Below are 22,698 nucleotides of genomic sequence, written 5' to 3' on the forward strand. Positions count from 1 at the left end.
ACCAAGATATCTGTTCATCTGAAGCATACACCCATCAGAGCCACATATATAAACTCTAAGCTTTTCATTACATTTCAACTCAGAGAAGCAACACTAACCTAATGTGATAAAATAAATCAAATTTATCCCACAGCAAGAACTTCCTGAAAAATCCAAATTAAAAAAATTAAGTTGAACCTCTTTCAAATAGGCCAACACCTGAATTTCTGTCTTACACATAGGTAGATATGTTGTTTTGCTTGTCTGTTCAGGTTCTGCATTGTAGAGAAAAGAATTTAAAAGTCAGAATGCTAAAATCTGGAAATAAGGTAAAGGATTATGTAGATAGAGCAGGGGAGAAAAAAATCAAAGGACAGTAAACTCCTATTATTAAATTCTCTGCTCTAGTGCTGGATTTTTCTAGTGTTTAATTGGTCAGTTTGTCTGACTTTTTGGGACCCCTATGGATTGTAGCCCAGCAGGTTCCTCTGTCCATGGACTTTCCCAGGCAAGAATACTGGAGTGACTTGCTATTTTCTTCTCCAGAGGACCCTCCCCAGCCAGAGATTAAATTCATGCTTCTTGTGTCTCCTGCATTACAGGAGGATTCTTCTTACTCGCTGAGCCATCAGGGAACCCAGAATTCTTCTAGCACGGAGCTCTAACTTCAAGGGCACTGCATGTGGTTATGCATTTGTGCACTGACTATTCCTAGGGGGTGCCATTCACAGTGAGCTCTGGTTGAGGACTCAAGCTCTGTAAGTCTATTTGTGTCTGTCTGTGTATCTGGATTTCCCTGGTGGCTCAGTGGTAAAGAATCCCACCTGCAATGCAGGAGCCACAGCAGACCCAGATTCGATCCTTGGGTCATTAAGATCCCCTGGAGGAGGGCATGGCAACCCACTCCAGTATTCTTGCCTGGAGAATCCCAAGGACAGAGGAGCATGGTGGGCTACAGTCCATAGTGTTGCAAAGAGTCGGACAAGACTCTTTAAGCTACTCTTTAAGCTACTTAGCACACACATATCTATGTATTTATCTACATATAAAAACATCTTTATATTATGTTAATTTGTGAATATATACTTATCTACTAAATATTATAGATTGAGATGACTTCAGAGAGAAGAAATGACAATGGTTTATTGTATGAAGGGACTCATTTCTGAAGAAACAAAGAAAAGTGACAATTCTGCACACAGTTCAGGAAAGTGAAACACCTTTTTGCAAGGGAAGTGTCTTTTGCACAGTGCACCAGGCTGAGCTGGAACCATCACCAAATTTTTGAACAGTGGCTGTCAAAAGCTAAAGCTATGTATCAAAAAGATGGATTCTGTATCTTTATGTATGTGATTTTATGTGCTGGGAATATAGATGCTTACCCTTTATGATAGTTTTAGGTGGCATAATGAAGTTCCAAATATGCTGCTCATATTGATGACCAAATATTTCTCAAACACCCACTTTGTGCAATATAAGATGTGAGGTTCTATAAGGATTAACAGCATGAGTAAGATATAGACCTTGAATACATGTAGCTTGGAGTTGATTTGGAATATAAGCATATAAGAATACATATGATAGAAAAGCACAAGATATTTTAAAAAATAGCTTGAGGCTATGAACCTATGTCAGAAGAAATTTAAGAAAATAGAAATTACTGCCATTTAGTACTGAAATATTTCCTCAAACAATGTTCAATGGTAAGGAAGAGGAAGCTCAAAATGAATAACAGGAAAAACTACAAGCTGAAGGTTCTCACTCGACAAGAATAGTTTCACTTGTGCTTCTACTCCCCGCCTGTGACTTGAAACTTTTCAAACCCACCGGCCTCAACAACCAACTCAAAAACTCTAAGAAAGGACTGGAATCGGGACCCAGCAAGGTGGATTCTGACCCTGTGTCTCTCAGTCTAAGCATGCCCATAAAAAGTCTGGTTTGCCTCGAGACTGATGGGTGCTCTCGAGCGCTGGCTGCTGAAGATGACAGCCTCTTTACTTTCTGTTTCTGGGGCCAGCACTTTCCTTGTGAGTCAGGTAAGACTGGGTGTTAAACCCTGAGCAAGTGCCTTCCTTTCTTCATCTGAAAAATGAGCAAACAATCAGCTCCTCGAGGAGAGACCATTAACACATGAAAACAGAGCAGGTGTTGAGCAGCTGCCTAGTAAGAGCTGCTGCCAGACAGATGGGGTTGGAGGCTTGACTTACGTCACCTACAGCTTAGTAGCCCTGGGCGCGTCACTTCAACTCTGTACCTCAGTTTCCTCATGAGGAACTTTGTGGGAAACTGTGAGAAATAAACTTCCCTGGTGTCTGACAGTAAATAATCTGCCTATAATGTGGGAGACCTGGGCTCAAACCCTGGGCTGGGAAGATCCCCTGGAGGAGGAAATGGCAACCGACTCCAGTATTCTTGCCTGGAAATCCCATGGACAGAGGAGCCTGGAAAGCTACAGTCCGTTGGGTTGCAAAGAGTCAGATAAGACTGAGCAACCAACACTTACACTTAAAAAACACCTAATACATGTACAGTGCCTGACACACCATAAATTCTCAATAAAAATCTTAGCCATTCATTGCAGTGAGCCCCTGGTGCCTCAGCAGGTAAAGAATCTGTCTGCAATGCAGGAGACATAGGAGACATGAGTTTGATCCCTGGGTTGGGAAGATCTCTGGTGGAGGAAATGGCAATCCACTCGACTATTCTTGCCTGGAAAATCTCATGGACAGAGAAGCCTGGCAGGCTACCGTCCAAAGTGTCGCAAAGAGTCAAATATGTCTGAGTGTGTGCATGCATGTGCATGCATACACACACACACACACACACATACACAGTAGGAATTAGTAAATTATTTTACCTGTCTATCAAGGTTGTTGGGAGGTTAATATAAGACCATCCATAAAGGAACTTACCAAAGCTTCTAGTTCATGCTAAGTACTCAATCAGAGTTGCATATTACTTCAATGATTATTATTACTATGATTATTGGTATTGTACTATATTGAGTACATTGGAGAAGGAAATGGCAACCCATTCCAGTATTCTCCTCTGGAGAATTCTATGGACAGAGGAGCCTGGCAGGCTACAGTCCATGTGGTCACAAAAGTTGGACATGACTTTGCTGCTAAACCACCACCACCACTGTATCGAGTAGTATAAAACAGATTTTTACATTTCTAATGATTTATTATTCATAATTAATTAATTAACACTTTATTATTTATTCATTCCTTCATTAGATGGCTGGATAGCATCACCAGCTCAATGGACATGAGCTTGGGTAAACTCCAGGAGTTGGTGATGGACAGGGAGGCCTGGCATGCTGTGGTTCATGGGGTCGCAAAGAATCAGACACGACTGAGCGACTGAACTGAACTGAATTAGGTGCTATCATAACGTTAGTAAAAAAAAAAAAAAAAGCAGTTTTTCACATATGGCTAAGAAAAGATGTGAATTGAAAAGGGTTATAATAATATAGTTAAGGAAAGCACAAAATTGATTGGCCTTTCTGGAAAGGTCTTACTTTACTACTTTCCAGCTCTTTGCAAGATAGATTTTCTGAGTTTTTAATGTTTAGCCATCTGAGTTAAAGATATATTTATTTCCTCTGCAGTAATTCGAGTCAGTCCTTTGGTATTCAGCTAAATAGAACTCGGGTATTTTGGAACGGTATCTGTTGACATGAATATATTTGGCATCACTAGGGAATCTAAAACTACATACAGACGGTGTCATGATCCTTCACACTCAAGATGACCCAGTATCATTATGAAATAGAAGGAGTTGCTAAAAAGTTTCATGCTGTCATTTCTAATACTGAGCATAAAGGCATGCTAGTGTCTGGTTAGCAATGGTAGTTACAAAGATTATAGTTTTGCAAACCTATTTAATGATATGTATTAGATACTTTTCGCTATTTTGCTCAAAAAAGTAGAAATGGGACTCTGGTGAGATGTGCGAACAGACACGCAACTGTTTACTCGCCTTCCATCTGATTTTGAGGTGACTGTGTGTGGTGGGAAGAGTTCCCTCGCCTGCTTCCTCCCAAATGCATATCTGATTCTAACTCAGCTTGGAAGAGACGGATGCACACTTGAGATTTTGTTTTGGTTGTGCCTAGATATTTCCAGTCTAGACAATTCCCTGATGGCTAAATTTAAGCAAAAAGCTAAGAATTCTGGAAACAAATTCTCCTAGGAAGAATATTTGTGGCTCTGGGTCTTCTGCGATAACGTTTTATTTTTCTAAGTAAAGAAGTAACATGAGGAGGCCCTTAGTGCTGAGGGACCAGACTTTGTCACCTCGCCTTGGTTTCAGGTTTTCATGGAGCCTGTCAGAGGTCAAGACAGGCACAGGTCACTTCCATATTAAATCAAAACAAAATAAGAAAGAAAGAAAAAGAAGGAAAAGAAATGCAAAACAGAGTTACAAAAGTTGTGATATATTTTGAATGTCAGTATCTAAGGAGTGAACTGTTTCAACCCACACATGCGCCTGTGTATTTATTCAGTTCAGTATAATTACGCCATTCCCAAGATGATTAAAGGAGTTATTAGGGGATTTATTAAAAATATTGATTCATGATACACCACAGATGTGGCCCAGTAATGAGACACAGAGGTAGGTTGAGCAGTTATGTCTTCTTTCTTCAAACCTGCCAATGCTTCTCTGTAATCATAGGTATAACTGGGTGGTGTTGAGGCTCTTTTGTGACAGAGAGGACCAGGGCCAGTGACCCTCCTGATGTTTCCCTTTCCTACAGGCTCAGGGAATCTGCACTGGTGAATATCCAGCTTATATATCCACCTGTTAATGTCAACTCTCTCCTGTGGTCAAAGAGGGGATTAACCTTCAAGTCTGGGCTGCACAGGCACACTTACTAATGGAATCTGGTTTTTTTTTTTTTTCCAGTTTTATGTGTTTATTGTGCTTTGAGAAAGATGATCCCCTTTCATCCTTTATTTTCAATGAATAACGGTCAAAATGCAGCCAAAATAGAGTGACAAGTGTGCACTGATGGAGTCGATAAGCCTTGGGTGGGAGGTAGTGGAGTATATGGAAAGACTTTGAGCAGAAGGTAACAATAAACACATGTATTCTTAAAGGAAGTTACTGATGGGGGCTCCTTATATGAGAGAGGACCCCTCAATAGCAAAAGAGGAGCCTGGAAACGGATGAAAACCTCCTGAGTGTGCTCAGCACACTGATCAAAGTTTGGTCTAACCTGCACTGTTATTGCCCATGCAGCGGTTACCTCTGGTTTGTTAGAAAGGCCCAAAGTTTCCAACTGGGTTGAGTAGCTGTGACTTCACCTGCAGATTGTCCACTTCCATGAAATTTCGTTTGCAGATATCAGAGGTGGCTTCCCTGTCTCCATTGTCCAGGAAAAACTAGGAATGAGGGAGAGAAGGAGGAGGAACAGAGACAGAGAGAAGAGTAAGATGGAATCTTGGCAGATGGCAGTTGGTGCCCATGAGCTAAGAGGTTTGAGTTGGTGGAGGGAGCCTGAGGACGGGGACCCTGGGTGTGAGACCCAGTGAGCAGGAACAGACATCAGGGAAGGAAGCAGCCAGCAACCAGCAGGCCTCAGCCTGGGGGAGGAGAGGCCCCAGAGGCCTGTAGGGAAGGACTCATGGCAAAATCTGAGGCTGGTTTACAGCGACAGCTTATAGTTTGTCAGATTGGGGGGTGAGGTGCCGGGGGTACAAAGAAGGCTTAGGGCTTGGGGCCAGTGTCTTGGAAGCCCCCCTTCTCCGCCTCCCATTCCTCTCACTAAGATGCACTGATAAATCATTTTATGGACACCTAAAAAGGTTACAAGGACATCCCTGGTGGGCCAATGGTTAAGATTTTGCCTTCCAAGACAGGGGGCAAGGGGTCCATCCTTAGTGGTTGGAGCGAAGATCCCACAATGCCTAGGGGCCAAAAAACCAAAACATAAAAAGAAGCAATATCATAACAAAGTCAATAAAGACTTTAAAAATGGTCCACAAAACAAACAAACAAAAAAAAAAAAAACTTTAAAAAATATAAGGGTTACAAACTTTTTGATACATCTTTTCTGGGTTCCACTCAGGAGCCAAGGACCTTTGTTAAAATGTCAGGTCCAACTGTCCTCCAGGGCTTTCCCGTTTCCCCAGAGTATAACCTGAAGTTCTTTCTGAGGTCTGCGGGGTGCTTTAGGACCCAGCGGCGCCCTGCTGCCTCTCCTGACTTCCTTTCTCCTCTCAGCTTCCCTCACCGCCCCAAAGGCCTCCGCTTTTCTCTACTTCAAGCTACCAAGCCTCGGCCCTTGTGGTCCCCAGACTTCACAGGGCTTGTGCCCTCCCCCTCATTCTGGCCTCTTTCTCCAAATTTATTAGTTTCCTGGGGCAGCCATGACAGAATACCACAGACTGGGTGGCTTAAATAATGGAAATTCGTTTCCTCACCATTATGGAGGCTGAAAGTCTAAGATGAAGATGCCAGCAGGCTGGTTTCTTCTGAGAGCTGTGAGGGAAGGATCAGCTCCGGTTCTCTCTCCTTGGCTTACACGTAGCCGTCTTGTCCCAGTGTCCTCCTTCTATGCCTTGATGTCCAAATTTCTTCTTCTTGAAAAGATCCCAGTCATAATGGATTAGGAGTTACCCTAATGATCTCAGCGTATCCTTTCACCACTCTAAAGACCCTATCTCTAAATATGGTCACGTTTTGAGGTACTGGCGGTCGGGACTTCAACATACAGATTTTAGGGGGACAGTTTTATGGAACCGTTAAGCCCATAATGGGCTTCTGTGGTGGTTCAGCGTTAAAGAATCTGCCTGCAAAGCAGGATAGGAATATACAACCAGAAGCATTTCTCCCAGTGTTTTTTTTTGTTCTTGTTGTTGTTCTTTAATAAGCACATACGTGGGCTTCCTAGGTAGAGCTAGTGGTAAAGGACCCGTCTGCCAATGCAGGAGGTGTCAGAGACATGTAAGTTTGATTTGATCACTAGGTCAAGAAGATCCCCTGGAGGAGGGAATGGCAACCCACTCCAGTATTCTTGCCTGGAGAATCCTAGGGCCAGAAGAGCCAGGAGGACTACAGTCCATGGGATCACACAGGGTCAGACAGAACTGAAGTGACTTAGTATGCATCCACACAAGCCTTTTATCATGGAAGACTCCCTGATACATCCAAAATAGTGTCCCTATTAAGTGGCATACATTTATTGTCCTTTTTTTTTTAAAGGTCATCTTCTACCTCAGTGTCACCCCTAGAGGGCCAAATTCTTTGTTTTGTTAATCGATGTATCTCTAGTGCCTAGTTGGAAAGTAGCAGCCCCCAATAAATATTCATGAAAGGATGAATGTATATTATGAAGACATTACAAATTACTCTGCAAAAAACAATGACAGAGAATGATGTTCAAGGTATGTTGTTAAATGAAGAAAGCACACTGTAAAAAGCTGCCTGCTTAGCATGGTTTCATTTTAAAATCATACACATGTAATTTATCTTTATTAAAAGAAAGCTTAGAGAACAAAAATAAATAAATCTTGGAAAGATACGCAACAAAATACTAATAGTGGGTGGCTCTGGAGGTGAGATTTTGATTTCTCATATATGTGTATTTTCTAACTTCTCTTTACTGAATATGTATTACCTCTGTAAGAGGAAAAAGACAATACATTTATCAAAAGTTAATAGAACATATTTTCCTATAACTTGTAACTGACTGTTATGTTAAGAGAGAAAAAAACACATTATTTGTCCTTTTCACTGGGGAATGGTAGGAAATACAGTGAATGGGCAGTCTCCTGGAGCCCAGTGACTGAGAGCACAGCCCATGGAATCTGCCCAGCCTGGATTCAAGCCCTCATGTGTCACTTTCTAGATTTGTCATCTCAGGCATACTTGCCAATTGTACTGAGTCTCAGCTTCTTGTCTGTACAGTGGGCTAACAGTGGTACACACAGGGCTTGGGGCTGGCTTCCATCGCTGGCCCAGGCTGGAATTTGGTTCTTCTGAGCTCAATGATTAGACACCAAAGGTCAAGGACCAATCCAAGGATCTGACTCTTCTTTAGTCTCTGGTCAAGAACAGGCCAGGCAACATCCAGAGTACCCCATGCGTTGCTTCTGGGCCTGGGCAGGGACAGGCAGCAGGAAATAATGAGGCACTTCCCGCAAGTGCCGAAGTTTTAAGAGGACCTCCAAACACTCACTGATCAAGAGAAATAATATTTGGATGGAATATTTTTAATAAATATATGTTCAAAAATCTATAATGAACAACATGTTAACAACTTCAACAGAGCCAAATAAGCATTACTAATTCCTCCTTTGTTTCAGGCTCCATTATGGCTCAGCATGGCACTGCTCCCAGCCCACAGCCTGAAGGTGGGGAACCTTCAATTATTCAAATCATTATTAATTGCTACTTAATTGTAATTAATTACCTAAATTGTCCTGAGTCTCCGAACGAGCACTGCTCTTTTTGTGATTGTTTGGCCCTCAGTCAAGGCCCTGTAAGGATACCTCTGTGTGTGTGTTCAGGGACTCAGTTGTGTCTGATTCTTTGTGACTCTAAGGTAGGGAATGTGTGTTTTTCCGATCCTATTTATTTCTTTCTCCTCTGTAGATACCTCATCACAGTTGCTACCTAGACACAACCTTATCTTGTTGAAGACCCTGAGGGGTAAGTTTCTTCCTATTCTTTTATAGAAACATAAAATGCCAGCAAAGCAGGATTTCTACCTAAAAGAGGGCTACGCAGAACTTGCAGATGTTGCAGACTCCTCCCCTGATGCTTCTGGGGAAGGGCACACAGACCTTGGCATACACCTTGTTTCAAAAACAGGCGATAGCAAACAGCGTGTTCATTCCACCTACTCCCCTGGAGAAGGGAAGCTCCTCGTGAGATGGGATCAGAAGGGCCATTGGTCCCCAGTGGAGAGTTTCCCTGACGGGCTTTCATATTACTGTATTATGGGGGTGGTTTGTGGATATTTCTTCTGCACAGCAAACACTTCACAGTATACATTCACATGGAAATCGCTAGTTAAATGTAGCGGCTCTAGAGCTTCCCTGGTGGTTCATTGGTAAAGAATCCACCTGCCAAAGCAAGAGACAGGAGTTTGATCCCTGGCCCCAGAGGATACCACACGCCATGGGGCAACTAGGCCTGTGTGCCCCAACTATTGAGCCTGAACCCTACAGCAGGGGAGCCGCAACTACTGAAGCCCGTGTGCCTGGAGGCTGTGCTCCACGACAAGAGAAGCCACCACAAAGAGAAGCCCATGCACCACAACGAAGAGTAGCCGTCTTAGCCACAATTATAGAATAGCCTGTGCAGCAATAAAGATCCAGCACAGTCAGAAGTAAATAAAGGGGGGGAAAGTAGCAGCAATAATAATGGTTGGAGTTTTGTTTTCATCAGTGGTTTTGTTTTACAGGACACTTTTTTTTTTGCTGAAACCGCAGATTCTAAATTGCTCTGTCAAGGTAATTGCTAGAAAAATAAGCTATTCTTAGCATATAAACTTTAGGAAATTTCTCCTACTACTCTTCTCCATTTAATGTACTATATGTTGTTTTCAAGAAAGAATCTGCCTGCAGTGCAGGAGATCCAGATTCGATTCCTGGGAGGGAAAGATCCCCTGGAGAAGGAAATGGGTACCCACTCCAGTATTCTTGCCTGAAGAATCCCATGGACAGAGGAGCCTGGCGGGCTACAGTCCGTGGGGGTTGCAAGAGTCGGACATGACTGAGCAACTAACCACTACCATCATGCTGTTTTCAAATACATAAGTGGAGACATCACAAAATGAACATAACCTATGGCAAATTTGTTTCTGCACAAATCTGTGTTCTCTCTAGCTACCAAAAAACTCAGAGACCAAGCGGGGAAAGGAATTGTTTGAATGGCAGACAGTGCATAAGACTTAGATTTGGTTACAGTTTAGCATAATACATTATAAGGTGATGGTCTGGATGATCTTCAGAGGTTGATGAACTTCGGTGAATAAGTTAACTTTGAGGGGTTTTTTTTTTTCTGATTTAAGGAATACTGCTCACCATACCTCTCCCTTCCTCCTCTGTATTTTTAGATTGATACACTTACTAGGGAAGCAAAATACAGTGGGATTACATACCTGCATCCAGTAAGAAGTCTGACTCTCCTGAGACCACCATGTGCTGATGGATGTCTGGCTAGTTCCAGATGTCCCAGCCTTCAGGGACTAGGCATTTGACAGGAGAGTGAGGAACCCAGCTGACAGCCAGAACAGACCCTCTAGCTGCATGGCCCTGCATGAACCGTGTCCAGCAGCTAGATCCATTCCAAATGAGGCCCGAACTCTTCTGGGTCAGAGAGGAGTGGTCCCCGCTGTGCCCTGCCCATGAGGACCCATAAAATTGTGAGCATTAGAAAATGACTGTTGTTTAGATAGATTTTCATTGGTGTACAGTTGCTTTACAATGTCATGTTAGTTTCTATTGTACAGCAAAGTGAATCAGTTACATGCATCCATATGTCCCCTCACTTTTGGACTGCCGTCCCATTTAGGTCTCCACAGAGCATTGAGTAGGTTTCCCTGTGCTACACAGTCGGTTCTCATTAGTTACCTATTTTATACACAGTAGTGTATATATGTCAACCCCAATCTCCCAACCCATCCACCACCTCCCCTTCCTCCTTGGTGTCCCCACATCTGTTCTCTATGTCTGTGTCTCTATTTTTGCCTTGTAAATATAGTCATCTATACCATTAGAAAATGACGATTGTTTTTAAAAAATGCTCTAGAGGAACAGAAACTAGAAGGAGAGGCACATACACACACACACACACACACACACACCAAAAAAAAAAAAAAAAATAGAGAAGGCTGAAAAGTAAAGAATAATTGTATCAGTTCTCAAATTGTGATTGCTGGTACTCTTAGTCCAACTTTTTCATTTTTCCAACTTTTATCATTCATTTAGTCATTCAAGAAAAAACATATTGAGCCTGCTGCAAGCCAGGCATTATACTTTGTGCTGGGATTGCCAAAAAGCTGAATAAAATAGCTCTGTCCTTAGGGGAATGGCTAGTTTAATGAGGATGTCAAGCAATTACCATACAATGGGATACAAGGCTGCTTTAGAGAAGGAACTGATTGCACTGAAGATGCAGGGGTTTCGTAGCTTTAAGAGTCAGAGAGCACTGCAGAAGAGGTTCTCCTTGAGATAAGCCTCAAAAGAATGAGTAGAGGTTTACCAGATGGCCAAGGTGGGACAGGGCAAATTCTATGACTACAAAGAATAGTGAATTCATTTTTTTGGACAGTAGCTTCAGCTGCTCCTGTGGTCTCAATTTTTCCTTGCATTTCCTAGGCAAAGCATTGATTGCATAACCAGAGTATTACTTTCAGATGAGTATTTGGTTTTATCTGCATGGTAAGTATGACTGGAAAAACACAGCTCATGGGGTGTACGGCCTTACTCAACCTAGGCTTGTCAAACAAGTGCCCTACATAAGGTAAACTTACTCACCAGAGGGGACAAGGCCTTAGCCCTCCCCACCCCCCGCACCCCCACCCCCAATGTAACCTGTGTTATTGGTTTGTTTTTTTTTTCTCCAAGTGTGCTGTCTATTCAAATCTGACTCTTAAGACAAGTTCCCTGGCCCCTACCTCCTTCCAGTTTGCTGTCTTAATCCCTTGTGATAGAAAAGTTCTAGAAGTATTTCAGGGTGAATGCCATGCTATGAGGATAAAAATTGATTTGTCTCCAGAAAAGGGCAATAGATTCATACGAGAAAAATTTCATGTCCTAAAAATCCATGAGCTTTGTTTCTAGGAGACAAACTTGGTGAAAAAGACTTCAAACTTTTCCCTACTGCCAAGTTTAATGAAACTCCTTTTTCTGCAGTGTTTCTAACATCAACTTTGTTTCAGGAGGCTGTTGTCAAAAAGGCTAGGAGAAACTGAGGGGAACATGGTGAACCACTGCACCAAAATGGTTCTAACTTCAATAAGGCAACGTGGCCAAGGATTCCGTTTCAAGAGTATAAAATTAAACGGAAGTGCAGAGAATAAACATCTTAAACATCCCAAGGTAGCACACAAGGGAAACAAGTGGAAATAGTGAAATTTGGAAATGCTGGGGGGAAAGGAGCATTGGCATGATTAAGAACAAACAACTGAAAGCATCTACTGTGAGTGTTTTTAAAAATCACTCTGCCTTGTTCTAAGTGGATTTGGCAGTGAGTTATTTCCTGGGTAAGTATAGAGGGGAGGAGCTCTCTTATGAGACCAGTTAAGTATAGAGCACATACTGTTACAGTCTTTGGAGCTGGGAGCAGCTGGCATCTGCTTTAGGAAACCAGCAGCCCGAACAAGGCACTTCCGGAAGAGAACGGCTCCTCTGCCTTCGCTTGGAGGTGATCAGAGGAAGCACTGGTGGGCTGAGCAAGATTTTAGATTTCCTATCATACTTAGACAAATGGAACTGAAGTAAATAAACCATTAAATGGCAGAGGAAAATGATGGCCCCAAGAAGGCAAAAGGAAACCCCTTGACTCTTCTAGAACTGCAGACTTTTCCTAGAACTTGTCTGACAAAATGCCTCAATATTTGGGACAGTGACTTGTCCAGTGTGCATTCATTGCCCTGATGGTATGGTAAACTAACAACTTTTTCATTTTTTTAGAGCATCATTTCAACTAAATTCGCATTCTCATCTCAACATACTCACTTGGCAGAGGGAAACCTAGATGGTGTGAGAAGAGAAAGAAGGTGGGAGAACAGTTCAGAAGGATAGGGAAGGAAGAGAGCTGGAACAGACACGGGGTAGTTTATTACAGTATGACTCCCAGTATTGTCTAATGCCCCCACTTACTCCAAAATCTGGATTATAATGTTCTGAAGTCGGGAATGAGAGCAGTCAAGTTGTTCCACATGAAATCAGGTATAATAGTAATTCTCAACTTTTTTGTTCACACATGCCACTGAGAATATGATGATAAGGGTAGACTCTACATCCAGAAAAAAATGTACCTATTACACACAAAATCCTCTTCTATAAGACCAACAAGTTGTAATACTCAGGATAGAATCCAGTTACTCACAACACACACGTATAATATATAATCCTGTTTACTTGATCATTGTGGACTCTTTCTTGCATCTGACCTAGTTTCATTCCACAGTTCGTCTTTCTCCATTATTTTTTGTCCTTTTAACTTAAGAAAAGATCATTATAGAACTCCTTGTATAACTTTTTCAAATATGCTTGCAAAAGGCTATGAAATTTTATCATGATCATTCTTGCTTTAAGTTGAAATTTCTCTAATCTTTCCTTACTAGATTGTTCCTTACAAAGCGTGCTTTCAATATCTAGTTTCAATGTCTAGTTCTCCCTTCTGCATTAGTTACTCAGCTATACAATTACATTTTCTGAGCCTCCCTTGCAGCTATCTATGCCCATGGGACTAAGCTTTAAGTCAATGATATGTAAGCACTGTGCTATGTGGACTTCTGAAAAAAAATCTCTCTTCTACTCCTCCACCCTACTGTCTAGCATGAAGACACAATAGCTGGAGATAAATAGATATCCTGGGCCATGAGTTTGAGGGGTGATGGATAAGACTGGTTTGTGGACTCCCTTATTAGAAGATAAATTTCATGAGAACAGGGACCTTGTTTTTCTTGGTCAAAGCAACCTAAACCTGAACCCAAAAAGTGTGACTTATAGTAAGAACTCGGGAGCGTGCATGCTATCTCTTCAATTGTATCCCACTCTGTGGGACCATATGGACTGTAGCCCGCCAGGCTCCTCTGTCCATGGGATTCTCCAGGCAAGAATACTGGAGCGAGTTGCCATGCCCTCTTCCAGGGGATCTTCCTGACCCAGGGATTGAACCTGCATCTCCTGCATTGGCAGGCAGGTTCTTCACCTCTAGCGCCACCTGGGAAGCCCAAGAGTTCAGGCGCTGTGCTTAATTGCTCAGTCACGCCTGACTCTTTGCAACTCCATGGACTATAGCTTGCCAGGCTCTTCTGCCCATGGGGGTTCTCCAGGCAAGAATACTGGAATGGGTTCTTTGCCCCAACCCAAGGATCAAACCCAGGTCTCCCACATTGCAGGCAGATTCTTTACCTTCTGAGTCATCAGGGTATTGAACAGCCATTAAATGAATAAGTTGAATTAATGAATGCGTTTACTCCAGATCCATGTAAAACAGGGAATGTTCATACATCAATTGGCATATGCAAATGTAGATTCTATCACAGAATCAGACTCTAGCTTAATTCAAATGTCATTACTGCTCTGCTTCCCTTTTCTCTCCCAGATTTGCCACAGTCATAACAGGATAAGGATTTTTCTCACTGCCCTCCAATGTTCTTCTGAAACAAAATATTTTCAAATCTATTAATACTTTCATAATGGTGCTTCTGAATATTTTTTCTGCTTAGCAAGTTTAAAATTCTTTAATTTTCAAGGTCATGCATATCTATTTTTGTATGTGCCTGATGTTAAATGCAGGCAGTGTTTTGAAACTTAATCTTAGGCGTTGTCCCAAGTCTATAAGAATCATCCAAAATGATAGCTAATGACATTCCTAGGACTTCAGACAATATTATTATTGTCATGGAATGTAGTCACTAGGTCCTAAGGATTTAACGAGACGTTGTTCACTGAAACTGAACTTCCTTGAATCCTTTCCCATTCTACCATGGTTTCCCACATTTCAATATATTGCCTGTTTTTGTATCCAAACCTTATATCTTTTAAACAATTAAATTAAATATTAATCATCTTTGCTTCCTTGATTTTTGAGGTGACCTTTCCATCCTGGTATCCTTTTAACAAAGGAGAATACTCCCTCTGGGTTTTTTTCCTTTCCTTTTGGTCTTATGTGTGATGAAAGGGTTTGTAAAAGTTCACATTTTTTGCAATTACATGTCATTTCTTAATTTTTTAAAAACTCTTCCCCCTTCAAAGTTGTTGCTATTTCTTTTTACTATTTGGAGGAACAAATGTTCCCATCATTCACTTTTGTGACACACTTGTTTTATACCCGAGCTCCTTGGTTTTTCGCTCAAATTTATTTTCAACTTTTCTGATTTTGAGGGAAGCTATCATTTGCTTTTTATTAGGTATATCAAGCTTTTCTAATGTTTAAACTTCTTTATGCATTATCCTCACTTTCCTGGAGTAGCTTTCCAAACAGAAGCCTATTATAACAGAGAAAAATAGAGGTCATCAGATGAGCTCTTCCTAACCCTCTTCTCTATCAGAAATGTCTCTATTCTGACAGACCCAGAACAGGTGTCTGTCACCCAGGTCCTGTTTCCTTCCTTGCTTTTCTCTCAATCCAAAGCTAATCTATGCCTGCCCTGGAGGACATCCACTTCTGCCTTCTTGAGGACCTTGCTCTGTCAATTTTCCCATCTCCTCTAACCTCAAACTCCTTTTTACTCCATCGGCTCCTACCCTTTAACATATGAACATACTTTTTTTTCCACTTAAAAAAAATTATTAACTGTACATTTTCTTCTGATGACTGGCACATCTCTCTTCTCAGCCAAATGTTTGGGAAGAAAATCCTTGTCTCCACTTTATCACCTCCTATTTATTTCTTTTACTCACTGCTTGCCTTCCACTTTGCACCCATCCCCAGTCACCCATGTACCACAGTCAGTGGTATTTGTAACTTTCCTGCCCTCTGGACAACACTGGACTTTGTTTAGGGAATTACAAAGTAGAGCTTCTAATGGCCAGGTACTGTGCTAGGTGTTCTGTTCCAGAAATGAGCAGATGTGATTTCTACCCTCATGGAACTCAGCTGATCAGCCACTTCTGATTAATACACAGTTCCCTTGATTTCCACTTCTCCCTTTAATACACAGGACCCTTGATTTCCACTTCTCCCTTTGTCAGGTTTACTTAAATGCCATTTAAATTTCCCTATTTTTGAAGTTCCCTCTCTCCCTCCCTCCCTTCCTTTTCTTATTATACATGTCTTCTCAAGGCAATTACTTCTACACCCACAGCTTCAACTACTTTGTATGTACTCCAATGACAATTTCAATATTGTTCTCATTTAACAGTTTTATTTTATATAGGACATGTCATTTACTAAAACCATAGATTCCAAGTTGCTCCATGAAAAATATTATAGTCTTAACTGTCAGCACAGCATTAGGGGATTTCCCCAATTACATTTTAAAATTGATTTAGTATGTGTTATTTTCAAAAACATAAGATGGGATATCACAAAATGGACATAGCCTACAGAAGTTTACATCTAACTTTCAACCTGAGAGCTCTACTTCCATGCTCTCATTAACAGAGCCCCAAATGATCTTCCTCCTCAAACCTCTTCCTCTTTCTGTACTATCTAGGAAAAAGTCACTGTGCTCTCCCTAGTTCCCTAAGTCAGAACCCTAGCAGCCATTTTTGCCTCTCTTTTATCCCTCTTGCTCCGTATCTAGTCACCAAATGACCTCAAATCCTTTCCCACCACACCAGTCTCTGCCACTGCCTGTAGTTTGAACTCTCACTCCCCTTTTAGATGAATATTAAGTCTCTTAATTGCTCTTGTTTCTTCCATCAATCCTCCTTATTATCCAGAGTGACCTCACTAGAAACCACCTGATTGTGACTCCTTAAGGTCACAACATTCAAAGGTTTTCATGTTTCTGGGGGAAAAAAAATCAAGCTCTTTACCCCAGAACCTACTTTGGGGTTAGACAGATCTAGGTTTGAATTTCAGGTTCAAGTACTTGGCAGCAGTGTGACTGACCTCAGACAATTGGACTTTATAAGCCTTTGTTTTCTCATGTGCCTGACGGAGCTCATCGAGGGCAGGGCTATTGCAGGAACACAGTGCCTAGAAAGTAGGAGGGACTAACCAATGTTGAAAGAAGGGAAAGTATTTTAAAATTCACTTCAAAAAGTTGTTCTCCCTTAGAGAAAATCCTATGCCACTTCCAATCAAATTTGACTTCTACCTTTATTTTCTGATAATCACAATAAGTTGCCTTTGGGGATCCACACAATCGGAGACCAAATCCTGGCCATACCCCTGAGCAATCATGTGACCTTGGGAACATATCTTTACCATCATCTCCATTAAATCAAAACCGTGGTACTTCACTTTGCGACTCTTGAGTTTTGTATGAGAAAATCGTACTTTATGCTTTATGTTACTGGTGAAAGTAGGGAAACCTGGAGACTCGTGCCGTGGAAGAGAGAAAACAGCGAGAAAATCGAGTTGCTGAATCCCAGCGTTTCAGAGTTGGGAGGGAGGAGTTCGGTCCCTAATTTACCGATGAGGAAGTGGAGGGGTGACGTGTCCTCGAGTCTCATTCAAGACACGGACACAGCTCTTTATTGAGGACCCGGGGGATTGCTATGGTTAAACTGAAGGCGGAAACTAACACTCTTTCGAAGTCAGTTCGAGAGGAGCATTTAATTACAAAAAACTGTCAACAATTCGGGTGTAAGTAAGTTCGTTGAGCAATGCATTAAATGAGTCAGCTGTCAGACCCGGTGAAACCGAGTTGCTAACGGAACTGACTCTTTACTAACCAGCCTTCTATAGAGCCCACTGACTCAGAAAAGCTTCGATTCACAAACTCCCGCAACGCTTCCCGAAGGACCGGAAAGGTCCGAGTGCAGCACGTTGAATGGAACCAGGAGTCCCGGGCGCGCCACTCGAGGGGTGGAGCAGCCGCGGGGCGGGGGCGGGGCATTGCGAGTCACGTGCCTGCTCTCTGAGGCGGGCGCTGGGAGGAAACTCTGTGTGTGATTGGTCCGTCGTAACCAGGTGACCGAAGGACGCGTTCCGGTTGGCAAGGGCCGGCCAGTCGAGCGGCTTTCAGTCGGGAGGCGGCGGCGGAAGGAGGAGGAGCTCCGACCGCGCTCTCTCCCGGCAGTGGCTGCGCGTCTCAGCGCTTGTCGGGTCCCCACCCCTTTTAAATAAGCCGGGCTGGTCGCCGCCTTCACAGACTAGTTGACTCCGGGGAGGCGGCGGCAGCGAGACAGCGGGGGTGCGGCCGGGGCCGGAGCCCTGCCCCGGTCCCGGCGGCGGGGCGGACAGGAGAGAGGCAGGCGAGGCCGCGTCTACATGCGCGGCGCAGCCCCGGCATAGCCCGGGGCTGCCGGTGCCCGCCGCGCCATTGTTGGGGGAGGGGGCGGCTTCTGAGCTCGGCGGAGTCGGGGGCCGAGCGGAGGCGACGGCAGCGAGGAGCGGAGGCGCCCCATGGGGAACACGCTGACCTGTTGCGTGTCCCCCAATGCCAGCCCCAAGTTGGGCCGGCGCGCGGGGCCGGCAGAGCCAGACTACGAGTTTGAGGTCTACGAGGCGGCGGCCGGAGACGCGGTGGCCGTAGCACCGGCGCCCGCTGCCGTGGAACCCACCGAGTTGGATTTCGGAGCGGGTGAAGGCCACCAGCTGCAGCACATCAGCGACCGGGAGATGCCCGAAGGTAAGGAAGCGGCCGGCACGCCTCGCCCCTCGCGGGTCCGGCGCCGTCTGCTCTCGGGTTTACCTCTGGCCTCCGCCGACCCCCAGGTCCCCCGGGAGGGAGCCGCCGCCTAGGGCTCCTTCCTGCCTGGAGTTGGCTCTCTCGGGGCTGGGCACCGGGGACGGAGGCTGGCCCTGCCTGGCGTCCCCACCCCTTATTCTTTCCCCGTCGCGTCCGGCCAGTCTTTCTCCCTCTTCTCTACCCGAACGCCCAATTCTTCCCCATTCCCTTTTCGCAACCCGACCCAAGACCCCCAAGTCTGTGGCTCCTGCTGTTCGTGATTCTATTTAACATCTCGTGGGACTTTGTAAAGACTTTCTGATGTATTCTCTTTTCTTTCAATGAAAACTTAAATACTCCCAACTTCGGCGATATCCATCCCATCTTCCTATCCTTACCTATCCAGATGGTACCTAAGAGAAGGAACGAGGTAAGGATCTAGATACACTTCCACTCGTTAGGATAGTTGATACTCGGGACAAGACAGATTTTAGGATTTGTTATTTAAAATCAAAACTGATATCGACAGAGTTAGTGTGGCGTTAAGTAAAATTCTGTCTCGAGTTGTCCTGATTGAAGCGACCTTATTCTAACTATAATCTGAAAACGATAAGAAAGAAAAAGGTTAGAGGGGGGCTTAAAGTAACTGAACAGTGTGAAACGTTACTGCAGCGGCTGCAGGGAATAGTTTTTTTTGTTGGTTTTTTTTTTTTTTTTACCCAAAGACGACCCCACGGAGCTCTGATTAAGATTCCCACTTTGACACAAAAATGTCTTCAGCTCCCCAGCTTTAACCAACTTCACTTGCATGTTGCCTCTTCTAAGGGAGGATTGGGGGTGGTTCCTGAGACTGTCGGTCAAAAGTTTCAAAGGAGAAAAAAGAAATTCAGACTTTAATTTGTAATACAAAGATTTGGCAGTTAAGATGGCAGATCCTGCAGAAAAGTTGTCTCCATGGCTACCTCTCCTTCCAGCCCCCTCCTGCCAGTGGAATCCTATTCAACTTTTAGAATGTTCAGGTAAAATTCTGAAGACGAAATGGCTGGGGGTGGGGGTGGGTTGTCATGGAGAAGAGGAGAGAGAGGAGAGGAAACGTTTGAATTTTTCCCTGTAGAATTTTGAAACTAGAAGACTCTAGGTTTAAAAAAAAAAAAAAGATTCTGGATAACAATGTGGCTCATTAATAAAGACTGTGTTCTTTAAAGTAGAAAACATTGTGCCCTGAAGATGTTAAAGCCCCACTGGCCCACTTGTTTCATTTAAATGCCAGAGAGTATTTCTTTATTTCATAGAGGAAATGTCTTATAGCTCTTATATTTAAATTTTATTTGGGTTTACTTCATTTCTTTCAAAGTTAGAATAGGTAAGCCTGTGAACTCACCCATATGATGGACGTGGCTTTGTAAGTGGAAAGTACTCCCTTTTCAGAAGAGTCAGATACTGTGAAAGAACAAATTATGTAAATTAATTGTAGCTTTAAAAACAAAGCTTGTGCATACCTGTGAAAACTGCTCAGCTTGTTGCTATAAGGTAAGCCTCTAAGTGATTTTAAAAAACAGTAGTAGGCTAGTGTAGGGAGACCAAAGTTGGACTTTTATATGATTCTTTTACGATTTACAACGTATTTTCGGGTGTATTTCACCTGACCCTTCCATCTATAAGACCTGTGGATATTCTCCCTTTGTTGCCAATGAAGAAGCCAAGGCTTATAGGTCTGAAATAACTGTAACATAGCTACTGAACAGAAGAGACAGACTTGAGAGTGGTAGATACACCAAATTCAGTTGTTGGGTGCTTAAAAAAAAGTTTGGAATGCACTTTTTATTTTATAATTTATCCATAAGATAGGCCTAACTCAACTTCAGTTTGGTTATTTCCATTTGAGTTTATTGTTCACAACTCAGAAGCAACACATACCTCTCCATTCTATGTCTGTACATTTATTACAATGGATAGGAATAAAAGAAGTTGTGAAATAGCTTCAATTTACCAGTCAGGTAAACATGTTGGTATATTTTAAAGAGTTTGTTCTGCTGACTCGAATTGAAGCCGAGAATGCCCTGGACAGAGGGACGTTAGGAGAAACTGGTAAGCGGGCAGGTAAGGTACGAAGCATTTAGTGAGGAGGAGTGCTAGGTCGGAAACTAGAAAGAGAGAGTTCATGAGCACAGAATTTACCTTTTTATGTTTGACATGATTGTTAAAATTTTAATTAAATTTGTCTTTTTTTGGCATTCAATAAATTGATGAGAGAAACCTCAATTTCAGCATTTACCTATTAAGTTTCCATAGATACGAGGTCAGAACATGAATGTAAAGTGCAAGCACATTGGAAGTTTGCTCTTAATGTTTTTATTTCAGACAGTTTTATATCAGTTTCCCTGGAAACTGAGAAATACCTGCATTGATATAAAACATTTTGGCTTTTCTGCAATGAAGAATTATTTGGTTACTTAGACAAAACCAAACATAAATGATGCTGTGTTTTTTTCTTCAGAAACCTTTGAGAAGAACATGATTTCTTCAAACTGTTTTAGTTAACTCCTAAGAACCTAGTATAAATATCAGATAGACTCAAAAGAATTTTGTCGCTATCTTGCCTTTAACAGTGTATGTAATGTAACTGATGTTAGTGTCAATAATAGAATATAAGATGCTAAGGTCCTATTATCTGATTTTATTATTATGCATCAGCTTTTCAAACAGCCTTTATATACTCCTCTTAGGAACTTTGCTCATTGAGAGTGCAAGCTGCTCTCTCAAGTGATTCCTTCCTTTCATCCTCCAAGGAGTGGGTAGGGAAGGAATTGACAACGTAATGGGGGAAAACCTCTGGGCAACAGGTTTTTCCTCCTTTCAGTAGCTATTATAAACACTTTTTTTTTTTTTTTTTTACTTTTTTGATAATAAACATTTGAGGTAAAAGATGTGCAAAGTACTAAAAAGTCGTTCACTCATACTCAGAATACCCAGAATTGTTATTAATATTTTGCTGTTGGTTCTTCTGGACCTTTTGTATATGTATAGACACAACGCTGTGTGTGTTGTATGAGATTGTTCTTTGTGAGCCACGTGGTAACTCTCTCTTGTAAAGTGAAGATGGGAAGCTCCTGGAACCATGCTGACACCTGAAGCGTGCTCCAGGATGTATTTCCACGCAGCTGCATGTAGCTGTACAGTCTGCTTTTTACCACCTGTTTAATGGTTGGAGCATCATTCATTTACCCACCCTTTATGGTTGTCTTTTATAATCTCATTATATTGCTTTATTCTGGGCACAGACATAAAAAGTGATGTATTGCACTTCCCTGTAGAATTCTGGTCTTATGGCTTTGTCTTATGACTTAATTAAATTCATAGGGTGAGTCATTTTGTAGTTAAGGTATTTTAACATTAAATGTTCTTTCCCCAAATTCAAGTTACCATTGATTTTTCACTGAACAGTAGTTTTCCTTTCTTAGGTTTTTGTAGGTCTTGGTAACCTGTCTGTGTCTTTGAGTCTGAGTAACTAAACTACCACTCTGAGAGATCTGAAATTAATGCTGGTCTTGGGTGACAGACACATCACAGGACAGCATTAGAAGAAATCTTAGATGATGAAGGAAAATTCGGAGAAGCATAAATGATTTGGGGTACACTGAAATGGGTGATTATTGGGCACCATTTAGGGGCAGGACAAACAGAGGTTATACAGACAAAACCCAAACCCTAACTCTGGTCTTTACTTCCTAGAGGTACCTGGGGCCTGTTGACACAGGAATAATGTCAAGTAGCGAGACACTGAGAAGAAAGAACATGATGGTCACGGACTGGGGAGGGGGGCAGTGTTACTGGGGGTGGTCTCCTTGAGTGACACTGAGCATCCTAGGGGTGAGGGGGAGCCGTGTGAGGTCCTCAGAAGGAAATATGCTTGGTGTAGGCTGAGGACAGAAAGAGGGTGGCTACAGCTGAGTGAAAGAATGCCAGGAGGAATATCAGGGGATTAAGGCCTTGTGTCTAGTAGACCTTGACAAGTAAAAATACGGATTTTAGTCTAATTGTAATAGGAAACCATTGAGAAGTTATATGCAAGGGAATGATGATAATTCTTAAAGAAGGGGAAGGAGGCGTGGGGAGAGGGGAGGGAGATCAGACCAGCTACTCTAACGTGGGCAGGGGTAGAATGAAGCAGGAAGACAAGCTAGGAGGCTGGTGTAGTCACTGAGCTGAGAGCCAACAGTGGTTTGGACAAAAAAGCAACA

At 42.7% G+C, this 22,698-nt stretch overlaps 1 protein-coding gene and 2 long non-coding RNA genes across 4 annotated transcripts in view; all 3 read left to right on the top strand.

The window, feature by feature from the left end:
* Positions 1–7,195: 7,195 nt before the first annotated feature.
* LOC139032135 (uncharacterized) lies at positions 7,196–8,704 on the top strand. Its single transcript, XR_011484661.1, has 3 exons — positions 7,196–7,373; positions 8,295–8,342; positions 8,584–8,704. It is a non-coding gene; the product is annotated as an uncharacterized lncRNA (long non-coding RNA).
* A 278-nt stretch (positions 8,705–8,982) lies between these two features.
* Positions 8,983–10,718, top strand: LOC139032136 (uncharacterized). Its single transcript, XR_011484662.1, has 2 exons — positions 8,983–9,446; positions 10,052–10,718. It is a non-coding gene; the product is annotated as an uncharacterized lncRNA (long non-coding RNA).
* A 7,081-nt stretch (positions 10,719–17,799) lies between these two features.
* The window catches only part of CCNYL1 (cyclin Y like 1), a 35,705-nt gene continuing 30,806 nt past the window's right edge, over positions 17,800–22,698 (top strand). The window contains exon 1 of one of the 2 annotated variants that reach the window (XM_070458544.1): positions 17,800–18,418. In XM_070458544.1, the coding sequence (XP_070314645.1) occupies positions 18,193–18,418 (226 nt within the window). In that variant the 5' untranslated portion in view covers positions 17,800–18,192. The remainder of the gene's footprint in view (positions 18,419–22,698) is intronic. The other variant, XM_070458543.1, reaches the window with a different exon arrangement.

The sequence above is a fragment of the Odocoileus virginianus genome, chromosome 30 (genome assembly GCF_023699985.2).
Source record: "Odocoileus virginianus isolate 20LAN1187 ecotype Illinois chromosome 30, Ovbor_1.2, whole genome shotgun sequence".
NCBI classification, from domain to species: domain Eukaryota; kingdom Metazoa; phylum Chordata; class Mammalia; order Artiodactyla; family Cervidae; genus Odocoileus; species Odocoileus virginianus.